Here is a 20277-nt window from a genome sequence, read left to right as displayed (position 1 = left end):
TTTCATTTTGAATTCAATAATACACCACGTTGCCTTTCTATTACACCAGTGCAATCTAAGGCAGCAGCTCAGCCATAAATTAAGTTTATGATGTTCACTTTTAGTTCTTAGTTTATCACTGTGCTGAGAGTCACTCTCACTCATATGCAAGGTGTCACAGCACAGCAAGGAGTCACGAAGAAGTGAACTGTCAAAGTCAAACTCCTTGGCTTCTTGTTGTGACGATGCCACAAGAAACAGGATGTCAGAGTAGCCAATGGACACCAACACAAACCTCTCACACCCTGTTACTTCTGAGGCCACGATATAGTGAAAAATATTCTTATTTTCTACATCCACCTTTACGATCAAGCTACTGAAGTCATCTGTAATTCCTACTGGTCCTATAGAGCTCATAAATTACTTACTACCACTTTAAAAGCTTCCTCTTCCTTCATATAGAGGATATGGTTCAGTCTGTGAACTGTGTGCAGAGTAGAGCCGGTCAGACTTCAGACTGTAGAAACATTAACATGCCAGCAGCACCTGGAGCTTTACTAAGACCTGTTCCTGTTTCCTTTGATATTAGCCTCCTGCAGCTCAGACTGGTCTTCCTGTCCTCTCTCCGGCTGAGGCGGCGGCCGAGATTATGGACAGACGAGAAAGCTATTAGCAGACTTTCTTAAAAAAAAAAAAAAAGGGCCGACCTGCACGTGCCTCCATGTAGTCACTCATCCTGTGGAAACTGTGTCAGGAGTGATGGCTGAGTGTTGTCCCATGCTGAGCCCCCCTCCTCCCCCCTCCAACCCCCACTCCACCCTCCACTGAAGATGCTTCATGTTGTTACTCCACTGATTCTGCACTTTGTGAAGCAATGCTGTGCACGTTTCTTGCCTTTAAACTGTTCTTAACAATAATGTAATTCATCTCAGGGGACTGATTGGTTAAAGGCAAAAGAAAAAAGATACTAAAAAGGTGGTCAAAGTTATATTTATTCAAGAGATAATTTAACATTGCAACTTTTTGTTGGGTCTATTGTTCGTCCGATTCGCATCTAATGAAAAATCACTCCTGTTAGCCCGAGGGGTCTGTTCATGTTGATTTTTGCACTGATTTGTCAATTAGCACGGTGGGGGAAACTGATGCAATCAGTGTCTCCGCCCGAACGCTTTTACAGTGGTCACAGAGGAAGAAAACATTGTTCATTGTCCCAGTTAAGGCCATATTAAAATAGCACAAAGATGTGCGACAGGAATAAGAACAGACTTTTTCAGGCTTTATCGTAGCTCATGGACAGATCGGTACAGAAGTGTTCACCTCAAACAATGGAGGAGGCTGTGAGTCAGGCTGCTAAAAATAATAAGAAAAAAAAATATCTGGACACAATCTGTGTGTGCGTGTGTGAGTGTGTGTGCTATTGATATCAGGTGAAGTGAAAGGTCAGTGGAGAAAAGCTGCAAAAAAAAGGGGAAACACCTGTTCTCCCACTCAACACACACAAACACAGACTATTCATCAGAAAGCACTCGAGTCGACCGGAGGAAAACTCAGGGGGATCAGCCAAAGTCAGACGGATGCATCCTCTGGAGATCATGAATTTCTGTGTTTTTTTTTAGTCAAGATGTGTAAAAGCTGTCGAGATGTTTTCACAATTACACCCCAGAGGGACATTAACATTGTCGGCTACATCCCATAATTCATAATGCTCCACCATGCTTTGCCAATATACACTTTCTTTTTGTTGACTCTTCACCTCATCTCATTCAGTAGAATAAAAAAAGCATCAAACCACAAAATGCTGCTCCAAGCTCCGCTGCCCTATTATATGCTCCTACTACTTTACACTTAAGAAGACAAAAAAACCCATGATTCAGGGTTTTGGTCAAATATTTATAATATTATAAATAGATTTCCTTTCAGGGAGCAACAATGATCTACAAGTTCAAAGTTGGCTCCCATCTTTTCTGGCCTTACAGACAGACCTCACAACTCGTCCTCTTGGCAAATGAGACATCCAGACTCTGTGTGAATAAACAGTTTCAGTACAAACCATATGAACACTGTACAAAGCCAAACACACAAGGGGGATGTCAAATCTTCCAAGTAAAGCTTCAGATAAATAAGATCAAGTGTGTGACTGTAAACTTTGTGAGTTAGGATAAAAAATGTACGTCAACCAACGATCGTTTGTGCGTCACTGTAAAAACATAATGAAACACACACACAGACTTGTCAGTAATTATTAAAGGAAGTGGTGAAGAGGACCCTCAGAGTTTACTTTGTTAACTCGCAGATATTTGTTTACATTCAATTACATGCAGTGGAAAACAGGAAGTCTGTGTCTAATGAAGCCTCCTGTCTTGTCAGCCTCCTGCTTCGATGATTTCTAATAAGAAGACAAAATGGAAGCAGTGTGCGTATACTGTATGTACGTGTATGTGTGTGTTTGTGTGTGTGTGTTAGCTGAGGCTCATTTTCAGTTTAGGCTATACTATTGCCAAAGCTTTTGGATTTTGGAGCCTGTTTCGCAGCAGATGGCGTCTTTCATCAGTCCTCTGGATACGCTGAGACATGACACTGGATGCTTTCGTCCATATTTGGAGCCTGAGCTGAAAGTGGTTGAAAAACACAGGTGTGGCAGACAATGCAATCATGCAGTGTTTAATTTTTTGGAAAGACTGTGCTGGGAATTTACGTAGTATTGAGCTTTGCTGGATATATATACCTGGTTGCTATAACTTTGGCTGTTTGGACTGAATAAAAAACAAAAAACAAAGATTGCAATAAAAACCCCATTTGTGCAGATCTAGGCTATGTCCGCACTTTAAAATACACCTATTAGGGCTGTCAATCTTCCCCCGAAATCAAGTTCGAATTTCTAACCCATCTTATGTTAAATATTCGACTAATATTCGAATTTTTTATGTTTTTTTTATTTATTTTTTTAATCTCATTATGGGGGAGGGGTGGGGGGGACGAACCTGCAGCAGAACGAACCTGCATAGGAGCTGTCCATGGTTACTTAACCAAAAGTCTCTAAGTGTTAAAGAGAACTATGGAAAAATAACTTATCTTGACGTGAACCATATGTTGCGGTAAAAAAAAAAAAAAAAGAAGGATCGTTGATTCGGTGGAAACGCGGCTTCACAGGCGGGGGCGGCGCCCCCCCGCCTCGCGGGGGCTGCGGGGTTAGGGCACAGAGTAACTTGTGGTGCAACAGATCACAGCTGATCCGTGATCAGCACACAAGTGGTCCGCGGATCGATCAATTAAAAAAAAAAAAGGTGTGTGTGTAGAGTGGGGACGCATACGCGCACCGTGGCGGCCGAATGAACGGGCAATTAAAAAAAACTCTGCTTGTATATTTGAAGCTGCAGCTTTACTTTGTGCACAACAATAACTGCATGTTGTTTTATCAACATGTGTACTACTCCGAACGTCGCGACGCACCACGTTAATTTGCCTCATTAAAAACATTCGAACGTCAGTTTCCACCATCGAATGTTCTCATTTTGACTAACATTCGAATTGTATTCGAATAGCGAAGTTCGTTCTGACAGCCCTAACACCTATTATGTCTTTGTCCACACTTCTCCAGCACAGAAAGGGAGACTTTTTAATGCACTGCTGGCCCAGTTTCTGGTTTGAAAACCATGACTGAACCACAGCTGCATCTGGACTGGGTCACCAGATGGTTCAGAGATGCAGAGAAGATAACAAGCAAAACAAACAGCAGTGAGCACACAGGCAAATGGAGGAGGTGTTGGAGATACAGTATGTAAAGAAAATGAATGTGAAAAGGCCACATTAGTGGTCAGGTGTAAGTGCTCTGTTTGACCCCAGATGAAGTGGGATGCAGGTTAATGGAAGCTGCCCATCAGGAGAAACAAACAGCTGCATGTTTCCTCAGACCAACAAGAGTCAGCAGAGAAGAGTGAGTCAACTGTTTGTCCTCCTCCGTCTGACTCCTTTATTAGATTATTTTTTCTTTAGTGGAAGAAGCTTTTCATTGAATTCATTGCTCACTACTGAAGTGCTCTGATGAATACATGACTTTATTCTCCATCTCCATTCTCTCATCTACCTCTGGTTCAACTAATGTGTAGTGGTACGACCTCGGTGTGTTTGCTGTTGTTTCTCTCTCTCCCTTCCTCCCTCCCTCCAGGTACCATCTCCTCCTCGCAGCTGCGTCCACTTGATGATTAGTGTGTGTGTGTGTGTGTGTGTGTGTGTGTGTGTGTGGGGGGGGGTAAGAGGGAGGGAGGGAGTTCGGCCCCGTGCATCAGTGTGAGGCAGCGAGAGCGCTGCGTGTTTTACTCCTTGCTGAGAAGGAGGGCATATTGCTTCCCAGATTAAATCTTGTTTTTTAATTCTTGGCACTGTTAGCTAAGCAGTTTTTTAGATTTTTAAGTGGTTTTGATTTGAGCTCAGCTCAAACACAATTTAAATATGCCTGAAATGTATTCCATGACTTGAAATAATGAAGAATAATGAATAATTATTAAGAATAATGACTACGGGCTGTAAACAAACTTCCCATTTCATTATCATTAACAGTCTGTAGTCACTTATTTCGTCTTCAGGGTCTTTTCTAAGACTGAGATCCAAAGGACAAAGAAACAGTTTCACAGTCATTATTTAAAGATTATTTCTCAGCAGCTCAGAAATTCACTATGGTCTAGTGTTGTTGTCCAAAATCGACCGATGTGTGCCATTGAAAAGCTGGATCCAAGGACCACCTGCAATAAGAAAGTGGATCAACAACATCTAATCAATATACAGTATTTACACTGACAGTGGATCAGATGATGACTTACATGTCAAAGGATTCATCTTCAGCTTTGTGGAGTTTCCTCTCTAGGCCACTGGGTCACTGCTTCGCGATCCAAATCCTGGTGCAAAGCATTCTGGGAGTGACACGGCTGACACAGAGAGATCACAACCTGTCATTTAAACACTGCTGAATTAAACAAACAAGGATGGGATTGCATTGGAAGTACTTTATTGATCCCTTAGAGGTGAAATTAAATGTCACCTTCACACGACAGCCAACAAACAACAAGGAAACATACAGAAGCATCACATCAAACACACAAACAACCCAGGAGTTATTGGTATTAATTATTAGTATGTTATTAGTCTGCTATTCTGTAATTTTTTAATTGTGCAGAAAAGGTACGTGCACAGATCCATGTACTGTTTAAAAACAGTCATGTGTTTTCTGCACGATTCATCTGCATTATTAAATATCAGCTGCACTGTTTTACATCCTCTACGATCTGCAGCTGTAAGTTAGTTCCTGGGATTTTTTTTTTTTTCATATTGTTCACAGTGGTGTGTTTGACTCATGGGGCTCTGTCAGGTGTGGAAGAAGAAAAAAACAAAAACACATGGAGTCTAATTAAGCATTAGTGTGGGAAGCTGGAGCAGAAAGAGGTGACTTGAGGTATTGTTCCTTTGTTGCATTAAGCAGGAGAGTAACTGTGTGTTTCAGAGCTGACTCCAGGCATTTTTAATAATAAATGAACCTGCCAGCCTCCTCCAAGTGATCTTGTTTGGATTGTAATAGGTGTGGGAGCAATGAGTTGGAGGTACTATATCTTTCCTCTGCAGGTGTGGGTTGTGTGTGCATGTAGCTACACATTCTCCCTGTTGTGATTCACTGCCATCCTTGTTCAGTGTGGATTTGTCTCACACCACGGAGCTTGGTGTGTTTCCCTGCACTTTAACCTCGTCACAACCAACACTGTCTCTGCAGCTGCTTGTATCACTGAGTCCCAGTCCTCTTGCTGTATTCCCACAAAGCTCCAAATCCACAGGCGGCTACAGGAAGTGGACAGGACAGGGATCAGTGTCCGGCTCTTGGCTTTGATTTCAGGGTTGGACATGTGAAGCATGAGATGGCCAGTTGAACCTGAAAGCCACCTGGCTGCTCGCTCTGGACATCTAATTGTCTGCATAAATACATTACGATGTGGGACACAACTGCCGGAGCCATGGATGAGATTCATTGTATGTCAAACTCACTTTAGTCAATTAAAGGAATATATTTCAGTTTGCACTGATTGATTGTCCAGTGGTCCCGACTGAAACCCCACAGTCCTTTCATCCATGCTTCATGACTAAACTACCGGTACGTCATTTGTTATCAAAAGACGTTTCACAGTGGTTCATGTTTAAAGCCTCTGAAGCTTTTATCAAAGAGTCTAAGCTTGAATCAGCTGAAGAAAAAAAAACATGCAACTGACAACGTCTGAAACCTCAAACATCTACAGAAAATTCTTCAGTCTTTGACAGTTTGGGAAGCTTGTCAGATAATCTGTGTGATCAAATGTGATGGAGCTAAGTGTCATAAAAAGAGAGAGGAACAACAGTAATTATCCTTCCCCAGTCACAGGAAATATTCATGGGATAATAAGCCTCGACTACACCAGTAAGTTAATATTCAGTGTCACTAAATTATATATTTCATATCCTGGCTTGTTGGACACTGTATTTATTCATCATTTTACTGTCATGTTTTCAGCAGTAACATCTACCTACTAAGACGATAATTGCTCACTCGAAACTAGACTTGTAGAGCTTCAACACCTCTTTATTCTAATTACAGATATGGAAGTTTTGCTTTTTTACTCCTCCCAAAATACAAATGTGTGTCTTCTAAGGCTTTAGAAATGATTCAGATCTCTGACTTTTAGTGTGTTGGAAATTACTGTAAATAAATTAAATTGTGATTTTATTTTGGAGGACATACATGAAACTGTTTGGTAAACAGCTCCATCTACTGGTTAATAGGGATAAAAACACCCTTTTATCTTTCTGCCCACAACACTATGCTTGCTCTCTATAGCCTACACATGATAATCAGTCACAGATAAAGTTGTTGTTTTGATTATTTTTGATAAAGGTTGTTTGACAGACTTGTGATCTTCCTTCCCCTTTAAACTCATGTATTCCCAACTGTCACAATGTTTTTCCTGTCTTTATGATGAGCTGTTTGTAATTGATAAGATCCTGTGTGTTAGCCTGAGTTTAGAAAATTATTCTTGAATTGAACTGAACTGAACTGAACTGACCTGACCGTTCCTTCAAAATAAAAGCACATGCTTTGTGGTGCATCATATCTCAGTAAATCAGAAGTGTATTTTCTGAAATATCTCTAAATATGTAGTCTGAGTTTTGTTGCACTCAAGAATATAGTTAGAGTTTAGTTTTATAGTTTTAGTTACTTTTATTATAGGTAGCCTACAGCTAAGCTTTACTGACCTTGAGCCTGTTCTCTCAGTGATAGGTGTGTATGTTATTGTATTCTGGTGGCTATGTTGCTAGGTAACGCAAGGACATAATTCAGTCAGCTGCTGTTAGTTGTTATGTTAGATTCGATTGTTAGTTGGTAGATTGAGTGATTGGCAGAGGAAAAGGGGGAAATCCATGAGGTATTGTGTTGTTTTCTTGTTGTTTGACGAGTTTACCTTGTTTTTATTCTCAGGTTAAGCTTTTGCATCGATGTCAAATAAAGTTAAATCCTGCCATTTGCCAGTGTCATGCTAAGTTAAGCTGAGATAACAGAACCGGATAAGCTGTGTCTGATTTCAGTTGTCAGCAAAAGAAAAAAAAGAAAAGAAAAAGAAAGAAAATCTTAGTGACTGTCTGTGTTTGTCTCATTTCCTTCATCTTCCAGTTTACAGGAGGATTGGCCCTTGGAGCTGCAGCAGGAGCCTCAGCAGGAGTTACTGCTGCAGGTAGCAGCCAGAATAATACAAAGGGCCTGGAGAGGATATGTGGTATGTACTCTGCTGTTGTTGTGGACACACATACACACAGACAAACGTGAATTACTGTAAAGCACACTGGCTCAAAGTAAAACTCTGTCTTCCACCCAAACTTTTAGTGCAGAGCAGTTTTCGGCTACGTCAAAGAGATAATCAGCCAGTGCAACCAGCAGGATCCACAGCTGATCCTCAGAACAGTCAATCCTAGAGAGGTAACAGCAACTGTGTTTTTGCTGCCTTTTCTTCTTTCTTTTTTTTTAATAAAATGAAAACATAAAACAAAGGAAATGGTGAGATTGCAACTCCCTGTGGCAGGCTGAGCTGCTGGACGCTGCTGCTGGGGTGTTCATCAGATTTCGACTTGGAGGGGTAAGTGTGTGTTCAACCATTCAACAGCAATAAGAAGACGACGGACGGCACAGAAAACATCTGCTCTAACAAATGTGTCTTCAGATCATGTTTCCTCCCAACATCTACTACAAGATCTTCACCACCCGGCCCATCGCTGACGTGTGTGCCAGCAGCCCGAAGGTCTACGCCAAGAAATGTGTGAAGAGGCGAAAGGCCCGGCAGACCAGCAAAGACAGGACTCCGGTGAACGAGGATCGGTCAGGATGGTACCAACGCATGGAGAACAACAGCTGGAGGCTGTTCACCAGCAGGGTGAAGAACATTTTATCATCCTTAATATCTTCTGCTATGAATTGACATTAAGTGTAGAAGCTGAACTCTTGAGATGAATTTCAAAGCAGATGATATAAAATCTGTCTTTTGTTTTGTTTTACCACTGATAGATCGTTCCCATCAATGAGCCCGTGGAGATTGGAGCAAACAAAAAAAAGGACTTTCATTATTCCAGGCTGCAGCGGAAGCAGGATTTGGACAGCTGGAAGAAGAGGAGGAAAATCGAATGGATGTGGCAGATGTGAGTTAAAGTGTAGCTAACATCTACTAATTTTACCTACCTCCTGGGTAGTGTAATTTCTACAAGGTTTTGCTCAGATGGGTACACACTGTGCAGTTATAACCAGGGTCGTCTCCAGACTGATCCAGGACATGGAGACGTGGTCACCGTGGTGAGGGACGCCGACGTAGCCCAGGAAGTGATGGCCACCTCTGAAAAGAAGGAGGACAATGAGGTAGAGGAGTTGGAGGATGAAGAGCTCCTGGTTTGGACCACCACTCTGAACTTTGAGGAGTAAGACCCTCTGCTCACTAGTAGAAAACATCTAGGCTATGATGTTCAGATGGTTGTCTTGCACTGATATATGTTCATGTTGTGCTGTTTTACCTGTGCAGGTATATGCAGGAGTGGAGTTGTTTGGCCTGCAGTCCCTCCTCTGTGCTGAACAAAGGTCAAACTATTTCCTTTTTGCATAAATCTAGTCTTGACTTGTGGCCTGCATGCTGCTTATCACTTATTTAAAGTGGCGATGCACATAGAATTGAAAGTTTTTACTCATTGTTATAAATTAAAACTTGATTGCACATTGTAGCCTAATGGCTGCAGGGTAGTGGTGACACCATCAGAATTTAGATTGGTTCCATAAGCCTTGCTTTCACTAATTAAGTGTGTCTACCACTGCACAAACAAAGCATAGATAATAGATGTTGTTTTCCTGAGCTATCAGTAGCTTTCCCCAGGTAGTGGAAATGGCACATGGTTGGAAGAACAATAGCAATTGTAGAAACTCTTCAGTATTCAGTTCACCTTGTTTCTATTTGTGTGTATCTAATCTTCTTGTCCTTCGGTTCCCCTCCAGATCTTCAGTAATTAGTGCCACGTGGATTAACTGCTGTAACAGATGAAGACTCTTGGGCAGAATAAAATAATTCATGTTAAAACCAAACCAGTGCTAATGTGTTAACTGAGCGAATGTGCTGAAAATGCAAGTCAAAATCTTTCATTTCATGAACTCATCATGTGTGAGAAGGTAAGACACAAAGTGTAGGCTAATAGTGTCTTCTATGGGTCTGTATACGCTTGTAAATAAGAGAGAAAGAAATGTACGACATTGTTTATTTTGTCATTGTACAGAAATAGAAAAGTGTAAATAGGGAAATAAGGAAAAGTATTGGAAGAAAATGAGGGGGCACCCGGATTTGAACCGGGGACCTCTTGATCTGCAGTCAAATGCTCTACCACTGAGCTATACCCCCGTGCTGCTATCATGTAAACCAAAGTCTTTTTAACGATAACTATGAGCAGTTTAATCAATTATTGATCAATTGTGATTGAACAGTTATATCCATTACTCTGCAATGTAAACATAAACCAACCTCATAGCTCCCGCACACGAACAAAAGTCCGAATTATAAACAATTTCTCCTTTTCTCTCGGTAAAATTTGACTTCCGGCTAACACCGGATGTGTCGCATTGACAACGCGACTTTTTACCGGAAACTGAAGCAAGTCGAAAAGAAAGTGGAAGATACTGAATCACAATGGTAAGATGATAACGCTTCGTATTATTCTGTATTGTGTTATGTCTTATTATGTTGGTGCAGATAGTGCTACTGTTGTTTTCTGTAGATATATTTATAATTTATTTAGGCCGGTGAAGAGAATCACCGCGGAGTGTAACGTTACGGAGCGGGTTTTGATTAGTCACTTGGCTAATGCTAGTTAGCTCCGCCGTCAGTGATGGAGCTAAACAAACTCAATTATCGGTGTCTGCGATTCGTTTCCTTGGTTTAATGTGAGTAAATGTCGATGCTGTGACTGTCTGTCGTCTCTCCCTGACAGAACACCCGGGGACTCCGCTCTCAGCTGAAGGACAGCGTGCCTGTGGCCGGCCTCTGCCCACAGGGACAGTACGGCATCCAGGACTCTCTGCGGAGCGGGTAAGGCTTTAAAACCTCAGGATAAATAACTCTTTATAAATATGATTAAAATATCCAATGACTAATCTAAACATAGACTAATTAACTTTTCGTGTCCACTCATAAATTCATACTAACAATGAACATATGTCACCTGTACCTGGATTATCCATGGGCAGCAGTTTAGCGGTTTATAATCAACCATTTTTTGGGGAGGTTGTACCCCTTAAACTCGTTTTTTTCTTTCTTTAAACTTGTTTGAATTTTTTAAAATTATTTTTATGTAAGTTTATGAATGATAATTTTATTTTCCCATACTGCATAGGCTATTTGTTTGCTGCTGCTTTATTGCTTTAGTTGTAAAGTACCTTTAGTTGCCCAAAACTTGCTTTGCAAAGAAAGTTATTATTAGTATTAGGAATAGGTTTAGATGGACATGGAAGCTTCAAACAATTAGCATCTATTTTATTTATTTTTTTACTCTATAGTAGTCTAATAGTTCGACATCTCTGAAACACATTTAATTAACTGTATCTTGTTCTTGCTCTTCTTCTTGTTGTCTCTGAGCAGCTTTACTAGTGTAAAGAATGAGCTCCTTCCCAGCCACCCACTGGAGTTGTCAGAAAAGAACGTGAGTAATACTGGGCTATGAGAAATTAATGAATGACACAGATGTTAAAAGCTTCACAAGTGTTTCAGCTCGTTCTGCCTTCCACCTTTTATAATATGTGGAAATGAAGTTTGATGGGTTGATGACCCATCCTCTACCTTCAGCTCCTGACAACTTGTACTCCAACTCTTACACATCCTTGTAATCTATCTTAGCTTTTTGGGATCTTATAAGGAAATATATATATATACAAAAATGAACAATAAACCTACTTGTATGTTCATATTTACTTAAGTATTGACTCACAATAATACAACATATAATCCAATTTGATTGGAATAAAGCTGATCAGTAGCTGGGCTTTTTGTGACCCTGGCAGCAATAATTATTTACTGGTGGAGATCTTGAATGAATTTGCTTGTATGTGGCTGACATTTGTTGTGTGTCTTTGTGGTGTGCAGTTCCAGCTGAACCAGGACAAGATGAATTTCTCAACTCTCAGAAACATCCAGGGACTTCACGCTCCTCTCAAACTGCAGATGGAGTACAGAGCAGCCAGACAGGTAACTTTATACCTCCGCCCGATGGTCCCCGTTCCCCTTTTTTACTTCTCAGATTTCATCATGTTCATTCTTCACACCCCGATGTTTGTGCTTCCTCCCTCCAGATCCAGCGCCTGCCATTCCTACAGAGTTCAAACCTGGCTCTGGATACACTGAAAGGCAGCGACGAGTGTATTGGCTTTGAGGACATCCTCAACGGTGAGAGCCTGAACCTGTTTACACCATCATCTGTCACTGAACTGAACCGTCTATGTATGAAATCTGATCCGTGCCCTGTGTTTGTGTTTGTCCCCTTTCAGATCCAGCTCAGAGTGAAGTGATGGGAGAGCCTCACATGATGATGGAATACAAGATGGGACTGTTGTGAAAGGACGTGGATGTAGATTTATAGTCGGTTGTCTTCTGGGAAGGACCGGGGCGTCACAGCTGTGTGGGTGGGAGTGAGGTTGGGGTGGGGTAACTTGTATTTGGGTCTGGAGTCTTCTGAAACAGGCATCAGTGCTTTTCTTTTGTATGACTCCGATCCTGCTGGTATTTCTAATAAACTTCATAACCTTCGTTGTGCTTAGCGCTGCTTTTTTGACAAATACTTCAAGTGTTGGGTTGCCATGTTGGGGTTGAAACACCAGACCAGTGAGTAAAATAATATTGTTTACTGTCCTCCAGATTATAGATTAACTGGTGCTCCTGAAGGTGAGCTACTGTGGAGCTGTAATTACTGTACTGAGGTGTCCTTCCCCCAGTGGGGGACAAATATCTCACATGAGGAGGCACTACCAGTCCTCCACACAAGCTGAAGTACAATGGCAAGGCAAGGCAATTTTATTTTATTTTGTGTACAGTAAATGCCATAAACAACAATGTCAAAGCTTAATGTAATACAGTACATGTCTAACAGATACCGGTAATTGCAATGACCTTTGGTGCATATACTGTATCTAAGGTTTTCTGATGATAATTTCTCTATGCGGGAAGAATGAGCATTGCTAAATATCCCACACTGCCAAACTGTAAATATCCTCCAAATTAAACCAGTTTCAGACATGTATACTGTCCAATGGGGGAAATTAATCTTACTAGTGGTCATGAGGACTCAGTTAGTCAGAGATATAATTAAAAGGCTGTGTTTAGTGTTGTAGTCGAGCCAAAAACTAAACAGTTATGCTGTCGTTACGTGTACACCTTCACTTGTGTAAACAGTGACCAGAGAGATGAACCAAATGCAAAAAAGAGGTAATAAGATAAAGATAGTATAAATTAATACATATACTGTATATAATTAATTGGTACCGTAATCATCCAAAAAGATGTGGTAGGATGTCTACGGTCTTGTCAGTCTGAGAGGAAGCACAGGATTTGAGAATTTATTGAATGGAGTCTGGTAATATGTCTCTGTATCAAGTAGAATTAAAAAATATTACAAACTCCAGTACATTATATTATAGCATATTACATAAAATGGTGTCACTCCAACAGGCAAAAGACTGGTCAAGGTCGGCGGTGAGGGAGGGGAGAGAAGAAACGTAGAGGTTCTGTAACTCACTGTAGCAATCAATTGAAATCTCACCGCCATCGGACCAGTCGGTAGAGGAGAGGGTGTTACCGGGTATAAATAGTCCGGCCGTGCGGTCGGTGTCACGGTGAGGGTGGTGGATCAGACTGGGAGGCTTTGTACAGTCCACATCGACTCTTTGAACATCCACAACTAACATGCATAGGAAGACACGCGAAAATTGTATCGTACAAACGCTTAAATGTGAACAATATGAGGTGAATACTGGGCTGCAAGTGCATTCTGGGTAATATGTAAGGAGGGCGGGGTTTCGGATCAAGGGGAAAAACAGTACGGAGATAATTTTTTTTCAATTATGGACAAATGAGAATATGCACCGGCTTACGTACGGAGATAACATCTCTCAGACTGGACCGGCTTTTATACAGTTTATGGTCTGAACTGATCTCAACCGAGAACAGCGTGAAACTGGTCTTTTATCGTTCCGGTGGGGAAGTTTTTTCCGACCCCAGTTTAGATTAAACCACGCCCACTTCCGTAGTTCTAACGGCTGGCGATTGGCTGCCGAGGTCGCGTATGCGGAAGTGGGCGTGGCTTCGTCTGGAGCGCTGTTTATATGAAGGATGGAGAGGCAGTCAGAAGAGTAGTTTACAAATTGTCTCAAGAGGTAATGTTTATTATTTTGTCATTTAGGCTACATGTTTCATTCTATCTCAGTTACTTTTAGAGATTAGATATTTAAAACATGCAAGCTTTGAATTAGTGATTGATTTAAAGCAATTATCACAGAATATAAATGATTTGCATACTTAATTTCCCCTGGGTTTATTATACCGTTTCACCGCATAATTTAATAAAACAGGCCAAAACGAATGAATGCAATTGCCTAACACCTCTTTAACAACCTGAGCCATTTAATCACTCACACAACATTTAACTCCTTCCTTTAGGAACTGTTAAAAAAAGTCTTGAATTGGGACAGCATACTTAGAACAAAGACCTGGGAAAAGTAATATGTCATAAACATAATCAATCAGCATTATGCCTGACAGTGAAGCTTTTTACAGATCAGTTCAAACAGTTTCTCTGTTGGGTGAAGCTCTCCTCTCCACTCCACCTCCTGGTAACATGGCCCAGTCACAGCTGCTTTACACACAAGCTGCTGCTTCAACATCTGGATCGGGACACAGCTCATCCTCTCAACACACATCCATCATCCTCTTCACCACTCTCGCCTGCCAAGAGAAGAATACGACAGAGGTGATAAATCAGTGTTAGCACAGTCACTGGAGGTGTCAGTCAGTGTCAGTGATGCAGCTCATCCAGTATAAAGTAAATCTTTAGCACAATAAAGTATCATGAACTGAGTCCTCCCCTCTGCTGACCTCAGAGTCTCCAGTCTATAGTCTGGACTCTCCACCAGACCACACAGCTCCTCCACGTCTGAATCCTGCAGGTTGTTGTAGCTCAGCTCCAGTTCCTTCAGGTAAGAGGGGTTGGCCTTCAGCGCTGAGGCCAGGGAAACGCAGCTGATCTTTGACAACTTGCAGTCCCTCAGTCTGAAAAAATAATGAATTACGTAGATACAGCCATTAGTAGTCAATGAAGTATGTTCTTATCAAGTGTCTTTTACCTAAACTGAGTAGTGACTTTGTCCCTCTGTCACTGTTGATCACATGTCAAACAAATGTCACCACAGCATTCATACCTGTTCATATCAACGGTAGAATTACATTAAACAAAGGAATTCATTTTTATATTTCAATGTATTTGTACAAATATAAGCTCTGAGGATATTAAGTATATTGTTGTGACATTGGACACTTTCTATGGTGCATTTAAAAAACAGTCCTGAGGGAAATGTAAGTATTTATAATGACAACTACTAAAATAACCTGAAGCTGGAGAATCATTCTCAGTCAGTTGATATGATTGGAAAATAATATGTGAAATGCCATAGATTCATTAAAAAAAGAATGAATTAAACGTATTAATGAAGATTAATTGGGTTAAGTTGTTGATTGTAGATATAAGAGACAATAACAGTAACAGACAAGGAACTGACCTCAGAGTCTCCAGTCTGCAGTCTGGACTCTGCAGAAATTCACACAGCTTTTTCACCCCTGAATCCTGCAGCTGGTTTCCTCTCAGGTACAGCTCTCTCAGGTGGGAGGGATTGGACTTCAGAGCTGAGGCCAGAGCAGCACAGCTGATCTCTGACAGACTGCAGGAACTCAACCTGAATAACGAATATAACATGCAACTTTAGGGAACAAAGTTTTCTGCTTGAAACTGTACTGATACTGCAGATACTGAATTCTCTCACATTTTTTATATATAAAAAAAACATAATATCTCAAAATCTTGTGACAAATAAGATAAGGTGGCAACATTGCACACCCTCTAATTAAAACAGTTTGCACTAATTAGTTTTGATAGCACAACTGCCAATAGGAAAACTTCAAAATTCAGCTAAGTGACCATTTGCAGGGCTGTTCCCACTGCTGTCCAGACAAAAATATGATCTGACCTCAGAATCTTCAGTGTACAGTCTGGACTCTGCAGACAAGCACAAAGCTCCTTCACTCCTGAATCCTGCAGCTCATTTACACTCAGCTGCAGCTCTCTCAGGTGGGAGGGATTGGACCTCAGAGCTGACGCCAGAGAAGAACAGCTGATCTCTGTCAAACTGCAGGAACTCAACCTGAATATAGCAAAAAAGATGTACCTTTATAATAAGACATTCAAATAGACAATTATCATTGTACATCATCATCATTATTTGCATGACAAATGGCTGCTGCCTCAATGAAGACGTAATTATTCAACCACTAAAACTACCAGCTCCACTAAAGCTCCATCTATACAAATTCATCCTGTACAGAAGAATGTATTGATGTAATGTATAATGAGATATTATTTAGTTTCCAGGTGTCTGCAGGTCAGGGTCACATCATATAAGACTTTTTGCACAGAACTAACAAATCGTAGCTTGCCTCAGAGTCTCCAGTCCACAGTCTGGACTCCCCAAAAAACCACACAGCTCCTTTACTCCTGAATCCTGAAGGTTGTTTTCACTCAGCTGCAGCTCTCTCAGGTGGAAGGGGTTGGACTTGAGAGCTGAGGCCAGAGAGGAACAGCTGATCTCTGACAACCTGCAGGAACTCAAACTGGATCAAAAGAAAATACTCAATTTTAGTGAAGTTCCTGCTTGCAGCCACTCAATATTTCATCATCTCATGGTTCAAAGAAACTCCAAAGGTCTGAACCGATGGGATGTAGGTTGGAAATACTACAAAACACACATCATATTAATCTCAACATAGAAATAAAAAGTGGAGTCTGACCCCAGAGACTCCAGTCTACAGTCTGGACTCTTCAGAAAACCACACAGCTCCTTCATTCCTGAATCCTGAAGTTTGTTTCTGCCGAGCTCCAGCTCTCTCAGATAGGAGGGGTTGGACTTCAAAGCTGAGGTCAGAGAAGCACAGCCTTTCTCTGACAAACTGCAGTCCCATAATCTGTTTGAAGAATAAATCATGCAGATAAAATCAATCAGGTATGTCTTAATGAATAATAATGTGAGTGACATTGCCTTTCTGTTATTGAGGGTAATCAATCAGTCTGTTAACGTATAGACAACATACAGTACACAAAAAAAACACAACTTCTCTAGTCAGTGACCTGACCTCAGAGTTTCCAGTCTACAATTTGGACTCTCCAGTCCAGCAGACAGGATCATCAGTCCTGAATCCTCCAGCTTGTAGTTTCCACTCAGGTTCAGTGCTTTCAGATGGGAGGGATTGGACCTCAGAGCTGAGGCCAGGATTTCAAAATGAGGCTCCGAGAGTCCACAATCTTTGAGTCTGTGATAAGAGAAGATAGAGAAAAGAAAAACACCTGTCACAAATAAAGTCATCAGACAATTATCAATATCAGCAGTATCTGGACTTACAAAGCCTTTCTGCAGTTCCTCACAGCTGGGACCAGTCTTCGACGTCCCTCTCCTGATGCGTTGTACTGATCCAGGTCCAACTCATCGAGAACCTCCTCTGACATCTGCAGCATGTAGGCCAGAGCCGAGCAGTGGATCTCAGCGAGTTTCTTCTCCGATCTGTTCTCTGACTTCAAGAACTCTTGGATCTCCTGATGAACCGAGTGGTCGTTCATCTCCATCAAACAGTGGAAAATGTTGATGCTTCTGTCAGGAGAGATTTTGTGAGTGTTCATCTTCTTCAGGTTCTTGATGGCTGCTTGGATAATTTCTGGGTTGCTCTCTGTCTTTCTCAAAAGGCCCCCTAGGAGTCTCTGGTTGGACTCCAGAGAGAGGCCATGAAGGAAGCGAACAAACAGGTCCAGGTGACCATTTTTACTGTCGAAAGATCTCTCCATGACTCTCTTCAGGAAGACATCCAGGGATGAGTCGGGCCAGTCTTTTCCCAGGAACTTCTCCAGGACCTCTGTGTTTCTGCTGGTGTAACAGTGGAACATGTAGACTGCAGCCAGAAACTCCTGAACGCTCAGATGAACAAAGCAGTAGACTGTTTTCTGGAAGATCACGCTCTCTCTTTTGAAGATCTCAGTACAAACTCCTGCGTACACCAAGGCATCTGTGACATCCAGACCGCACTGCTCCAGGTCTTCTTGGTAGAACATCATGTTTCCTTCCTCCAGCTGTTCAAACGCCAGTCTCCCCAGCTTCAGAAGAACTTCCCTGTCCGCCTCCATCAACTCCTGTGGACTCGTCTCATGTCCCACACCATACTTCTTGTTCTTCCTCTTTGTCTGGACCAGCAGTAAGTGTGAGAAGAGGTCAGTCAGGGTCTTGGGCAGCTCTCCTGTCTGGTCTGTGGTCAACATGTCCTCCAGGACTGTAGCACTGATCCAGCAGAAGACTGGGACTTGACACATGATGTAGAGGGTCCTGGACGTCTTGATGTGTGAGATCATGACTCTGTTGAACTCTTCGTTGCTGAATCTCTTCGTGAAATACTCCTCCTTCTGGGTGTCCTTAAAGCCTCGTACCTCTGTTACCCTGTCAACACACGTATGAGGGATCTGATTGGCTGCTGCAGGTCTGGAGGTGATCCAGACAAGAGCCGAGGGAAGCAGTTTCCCCCGGATGAGGTTTGTCAGCAGCACGTTAACTGATGACGTCTGTGTGACATCAGACACAACCTCCCTGTTGTTGAAGTCCAGTGACAGTCGGCTTTCATCCAGGCCGTCAAAGATGAGGAGAAGTTTACAGACAGCTAGCTGCTCTGCTGTGACCTTCTCTAATGGAGGATGGAAAACACGGAGCAGCTTGAGAAGACTCAACCGCTGATCTTTGATCAGGTTTAGTTCCCTGAATGAGAGCAGAACCAGAAGACTGACATCTTGGTTCTCCAAACCCTCAGCCCAGTCCAGAGTGAACTTCTGCACTGAGAAGGTTTTTCCAATGCCAGCCACACCGTTAGTCAGAACTACTCTGATGGGTCCGTCATGGTTAGGTAAGGCATTGAAGATGTCACGACACTCGATTGGAGTGTCAAAGGTCTCCATCTTGGAAGTTGTCTCCAGCTGCTTGACCTCATGTTGGGTATTGACCTCTTCACTCAGTCCTTCTGTGATGTAAAGCTCAGTGTAGATCCTGTTGAGGAGGGTTCCACTTCCTTTTCCGTCAGTTCCTTCAGTCACATGTTCACATCTGCCCCTCAGACTGGTCTTATGTTGATTTAAAACCTCCTGCAGACCATTATCTGCTGAAAGAGAGGAAACAATGTCACATATATTTTCATCAGGTACAGGAAAACCAAGTAAATAACACAGATGTTCACAGATGTTGTCTTACTTTGTACAGCATTGGTCTGAACGACTGCCTGCAGTCCAGGTATTGTTCTGAAACATGAACACATTACATCATTGATGGCTAAACCACAACCTCACAAGCTGAATATAGTGTTATGGGGCACACTTTGGCCCAATCACAAACCACCCCCTATCCCCTATCCCTATCCACTCCCCCACCAGTCATTCACTTGAGTCATTTCTCACATTAAGGGCAATCGCAGACCAATTAGTGAGTAGACTGCCCACCTGTTGAAGAGGTGGTTGCATCAGTGTAGGCTTATAATGATGATGAAATGAAGTACAATACAAAGTCCTGTATTGCAACTTTGTCAAGTGTTTCAGATAAACACTCTCATGTCCCACACATTTAAATACAAATTAAAAATAGGTCAAATCTTCCTCATCTCATTCATGTAGCCTATAGCCTACTTTATAAGTTTAGTAGATGGGAAGTAAAAAAATAAAACAGCTCGAGGTATGAAAAACAAGCCACTTCACAAAAGAGGAATGCTGCAAAACAAGCATTGGAGAATTTGAGGGGGGGAAAATACATGGGTGAAGGTGGGTGGAGTCAGATTTTACGTCCAGCAAAATCCGACTCCACCCACCTTCACCCATGTATTTCCTGTTGTCAATGTTTACAATTTACTTAATAAATAAGTAGCTATTAGAATTGGGACATCGTTAGTAGACTGAATTTGATGCGTGTGGCATGTCTTTTTACGGTAGCTACTTTATCTGACATTGTGTCGAGTCATCCAACAAAATCCAACTCCTGTCACTCTGACTGGGGGAGTCCGACTCTGGTGGGGAGTTGGAAAATTGGACCTCAGCAGGACACAGATAACAGTTTCTTACTTTTTGTCCGAGGGTCCAGGTTCGTTACTGAAGTATGGACTTTCATCTTTGGACCGGTCACTCTTCAGAGACAGACAGGTGGGTGCTGTTGACTCTGCTGTGCTCGGTTCCCTCACACAGTCGTTCATCGTCTGGACTTCAGTGAGTCAGGCTGCAAAATAAACCAGAGGCAGCGACTGTAGCTACGTCAGCTCACGGACACAAGTAAAGGGTCACACACCCTAAAATGTCAGGAAAGGAGGCTACAACACACGCACACATGGTGTAAGTAAAACACTCACCCGCCTCGACATTCATTCAGTTTCCCTCCGTCTGAGTCCAGTTTAA

At 42.0% G+C, this 20277-nt stretch overlaps 3 protein-coding genes across 4 annotated transcripts; 2 read left to right on the top strand and 1 right to left on the bottom strand.

Moving 5' to 3' along the window:
* Positions 1 to 7410: 7410 nt before the first annotated feature.
* LOC311003489 (protein MFI-like) lies at positions 7411 to 8953 on the top strand (the record flags this gene model as incomplete). Its single annotated transcript, XM_083995257.1, has 7 exons — positions 7411 to 7415; positions 7661 to 7763; positions 7871 to 7963; positions 8067 to 8120; positions 8205 to 8414; positions 8546 to 8676; positions 8773 to 8953. 7 exons carry the CDS (start codon positions 7411 to 7413, stop codon positions 8951 to 8953), a joined length of 777 nt encoding a protein of 258 aa, XP_083851383.1.
* Positions 8954 to 10143: 1190 nt separating this feature from the next.
* pomp (proteasome maturation protein) lies at positions 10144 to 12220 on the top strand. Its single transcript, XM_083995471.1, has 6 exons — positions 10144 to 10199; positions 10498 to 10595; positions 11145 to 11205; positions 11646 to 11747; positions 11852 to 11945; positions 12047 to 12220. The coding sequence occupies exons 1-6, from the start codon at positions 10197 to 10199 to the stop codon at positions 12112 to 12114; spliced, it is 426 nt and encodes a 141-aa protein (XP_083851597.1). The 5' UTR covers positions 10144 to 10196; the 3' UTR covers positions 12115 to 12220.
* Positions 12221 to 14122: 1902 nt separating this feature from the next.
* Positions 14123 to 20092, bottom strand: LOC311003653 (NLR family CARD domain-containing protein 3-like). Of its 2 annotated transcripts, none has more exons than XM_083995445.1 (10): positions 19951 to 20092; positions 19094 to 19140; positions 17216 to 19004; positions 16950 to 17126; positions 16608 to 16781; positions 16257 to 16430; positions 15791 to 15964; positions 15326 to 15499; positions 14646 to 14819; positions 14123 to 14495 (listed from the first exon to the last, which is right to left on the bottom strand). In XM_083995445.1, exons 1-10 carry the CDS (start codon positions 20076 to 20078, stop codon positions 14483 to 14485), a joined length of 3024 nt encoding a protein of 1007 aa, XP_083851571.1. In that variant the 5' UTR covers positions 20079 to 20092; the 3' UTR covers positions 14123 to 14482. The 2 variants fall into 2 exon arrangements, with proteins under 2 accessions (XP_083851571.1, XP_083851572.1); XM_083995446.1 differs by having other exon boundaries at positions 17216 to 19001.
* Between the last annotated feature and the right edge of the window lie 185 nt (positions 20093 to 20277).

This window comes from Trachurus trachurus (genome assembly GCF_905171665.1).
Source record: "Trachurus trachurus genome assembly, chromosome: 20".
Taxonomy (NCBI): Eukaryota; Metazoa; Chordata; class Actinopteri; order Carangiformes; family Carangidae; genus Trachurus; species Trachurus trachurus.
The sequence above is the reverse complement of the archived record's forward strand: the minus strand, read 5'-3'. Positions and strand labels throughout refer to the sequence as shown.

Coding starts and splice junctions, on each gene's coding strand:
- pomp (XM_083995471.1), top strand. Junction 10,596..11,144: donor CAGGACTCTCTGCGGAGCGG/GTAAGGCTTTAA, acceptor GTCTCTGAGCAG/CTTTACTAGTGTAAAGAATG. Junction 11,946..12,046: donor CTTTGAGGACATCCTCAACG/GTGAGAGCCTGA, acceptor GTCCCCTTTCAG/ATCCAGCTCAGAGTGAAGTG.
- LOC311003653 (XM_083995445.1), bottom strand. CDS start 20,078: ATGAACGACTGTGTGAGGGAACCGAGCACAGCAGAGTCAACAGCACCC. Junction 19,005..19,093: donor TCAGACCAATGCTGTACAAA/GTAAGACAACAT, acceptor CCTCTCTTTCAG/CAGATAATGGTCTGCAGGAG. Junction 15,965..16,256: donor TGTGGACTGGAGACTCTGAG/GCAAGCTACGAT, acceptor TGCTATATTCAG/GTTGAGTTCCTGCAGTTTGA.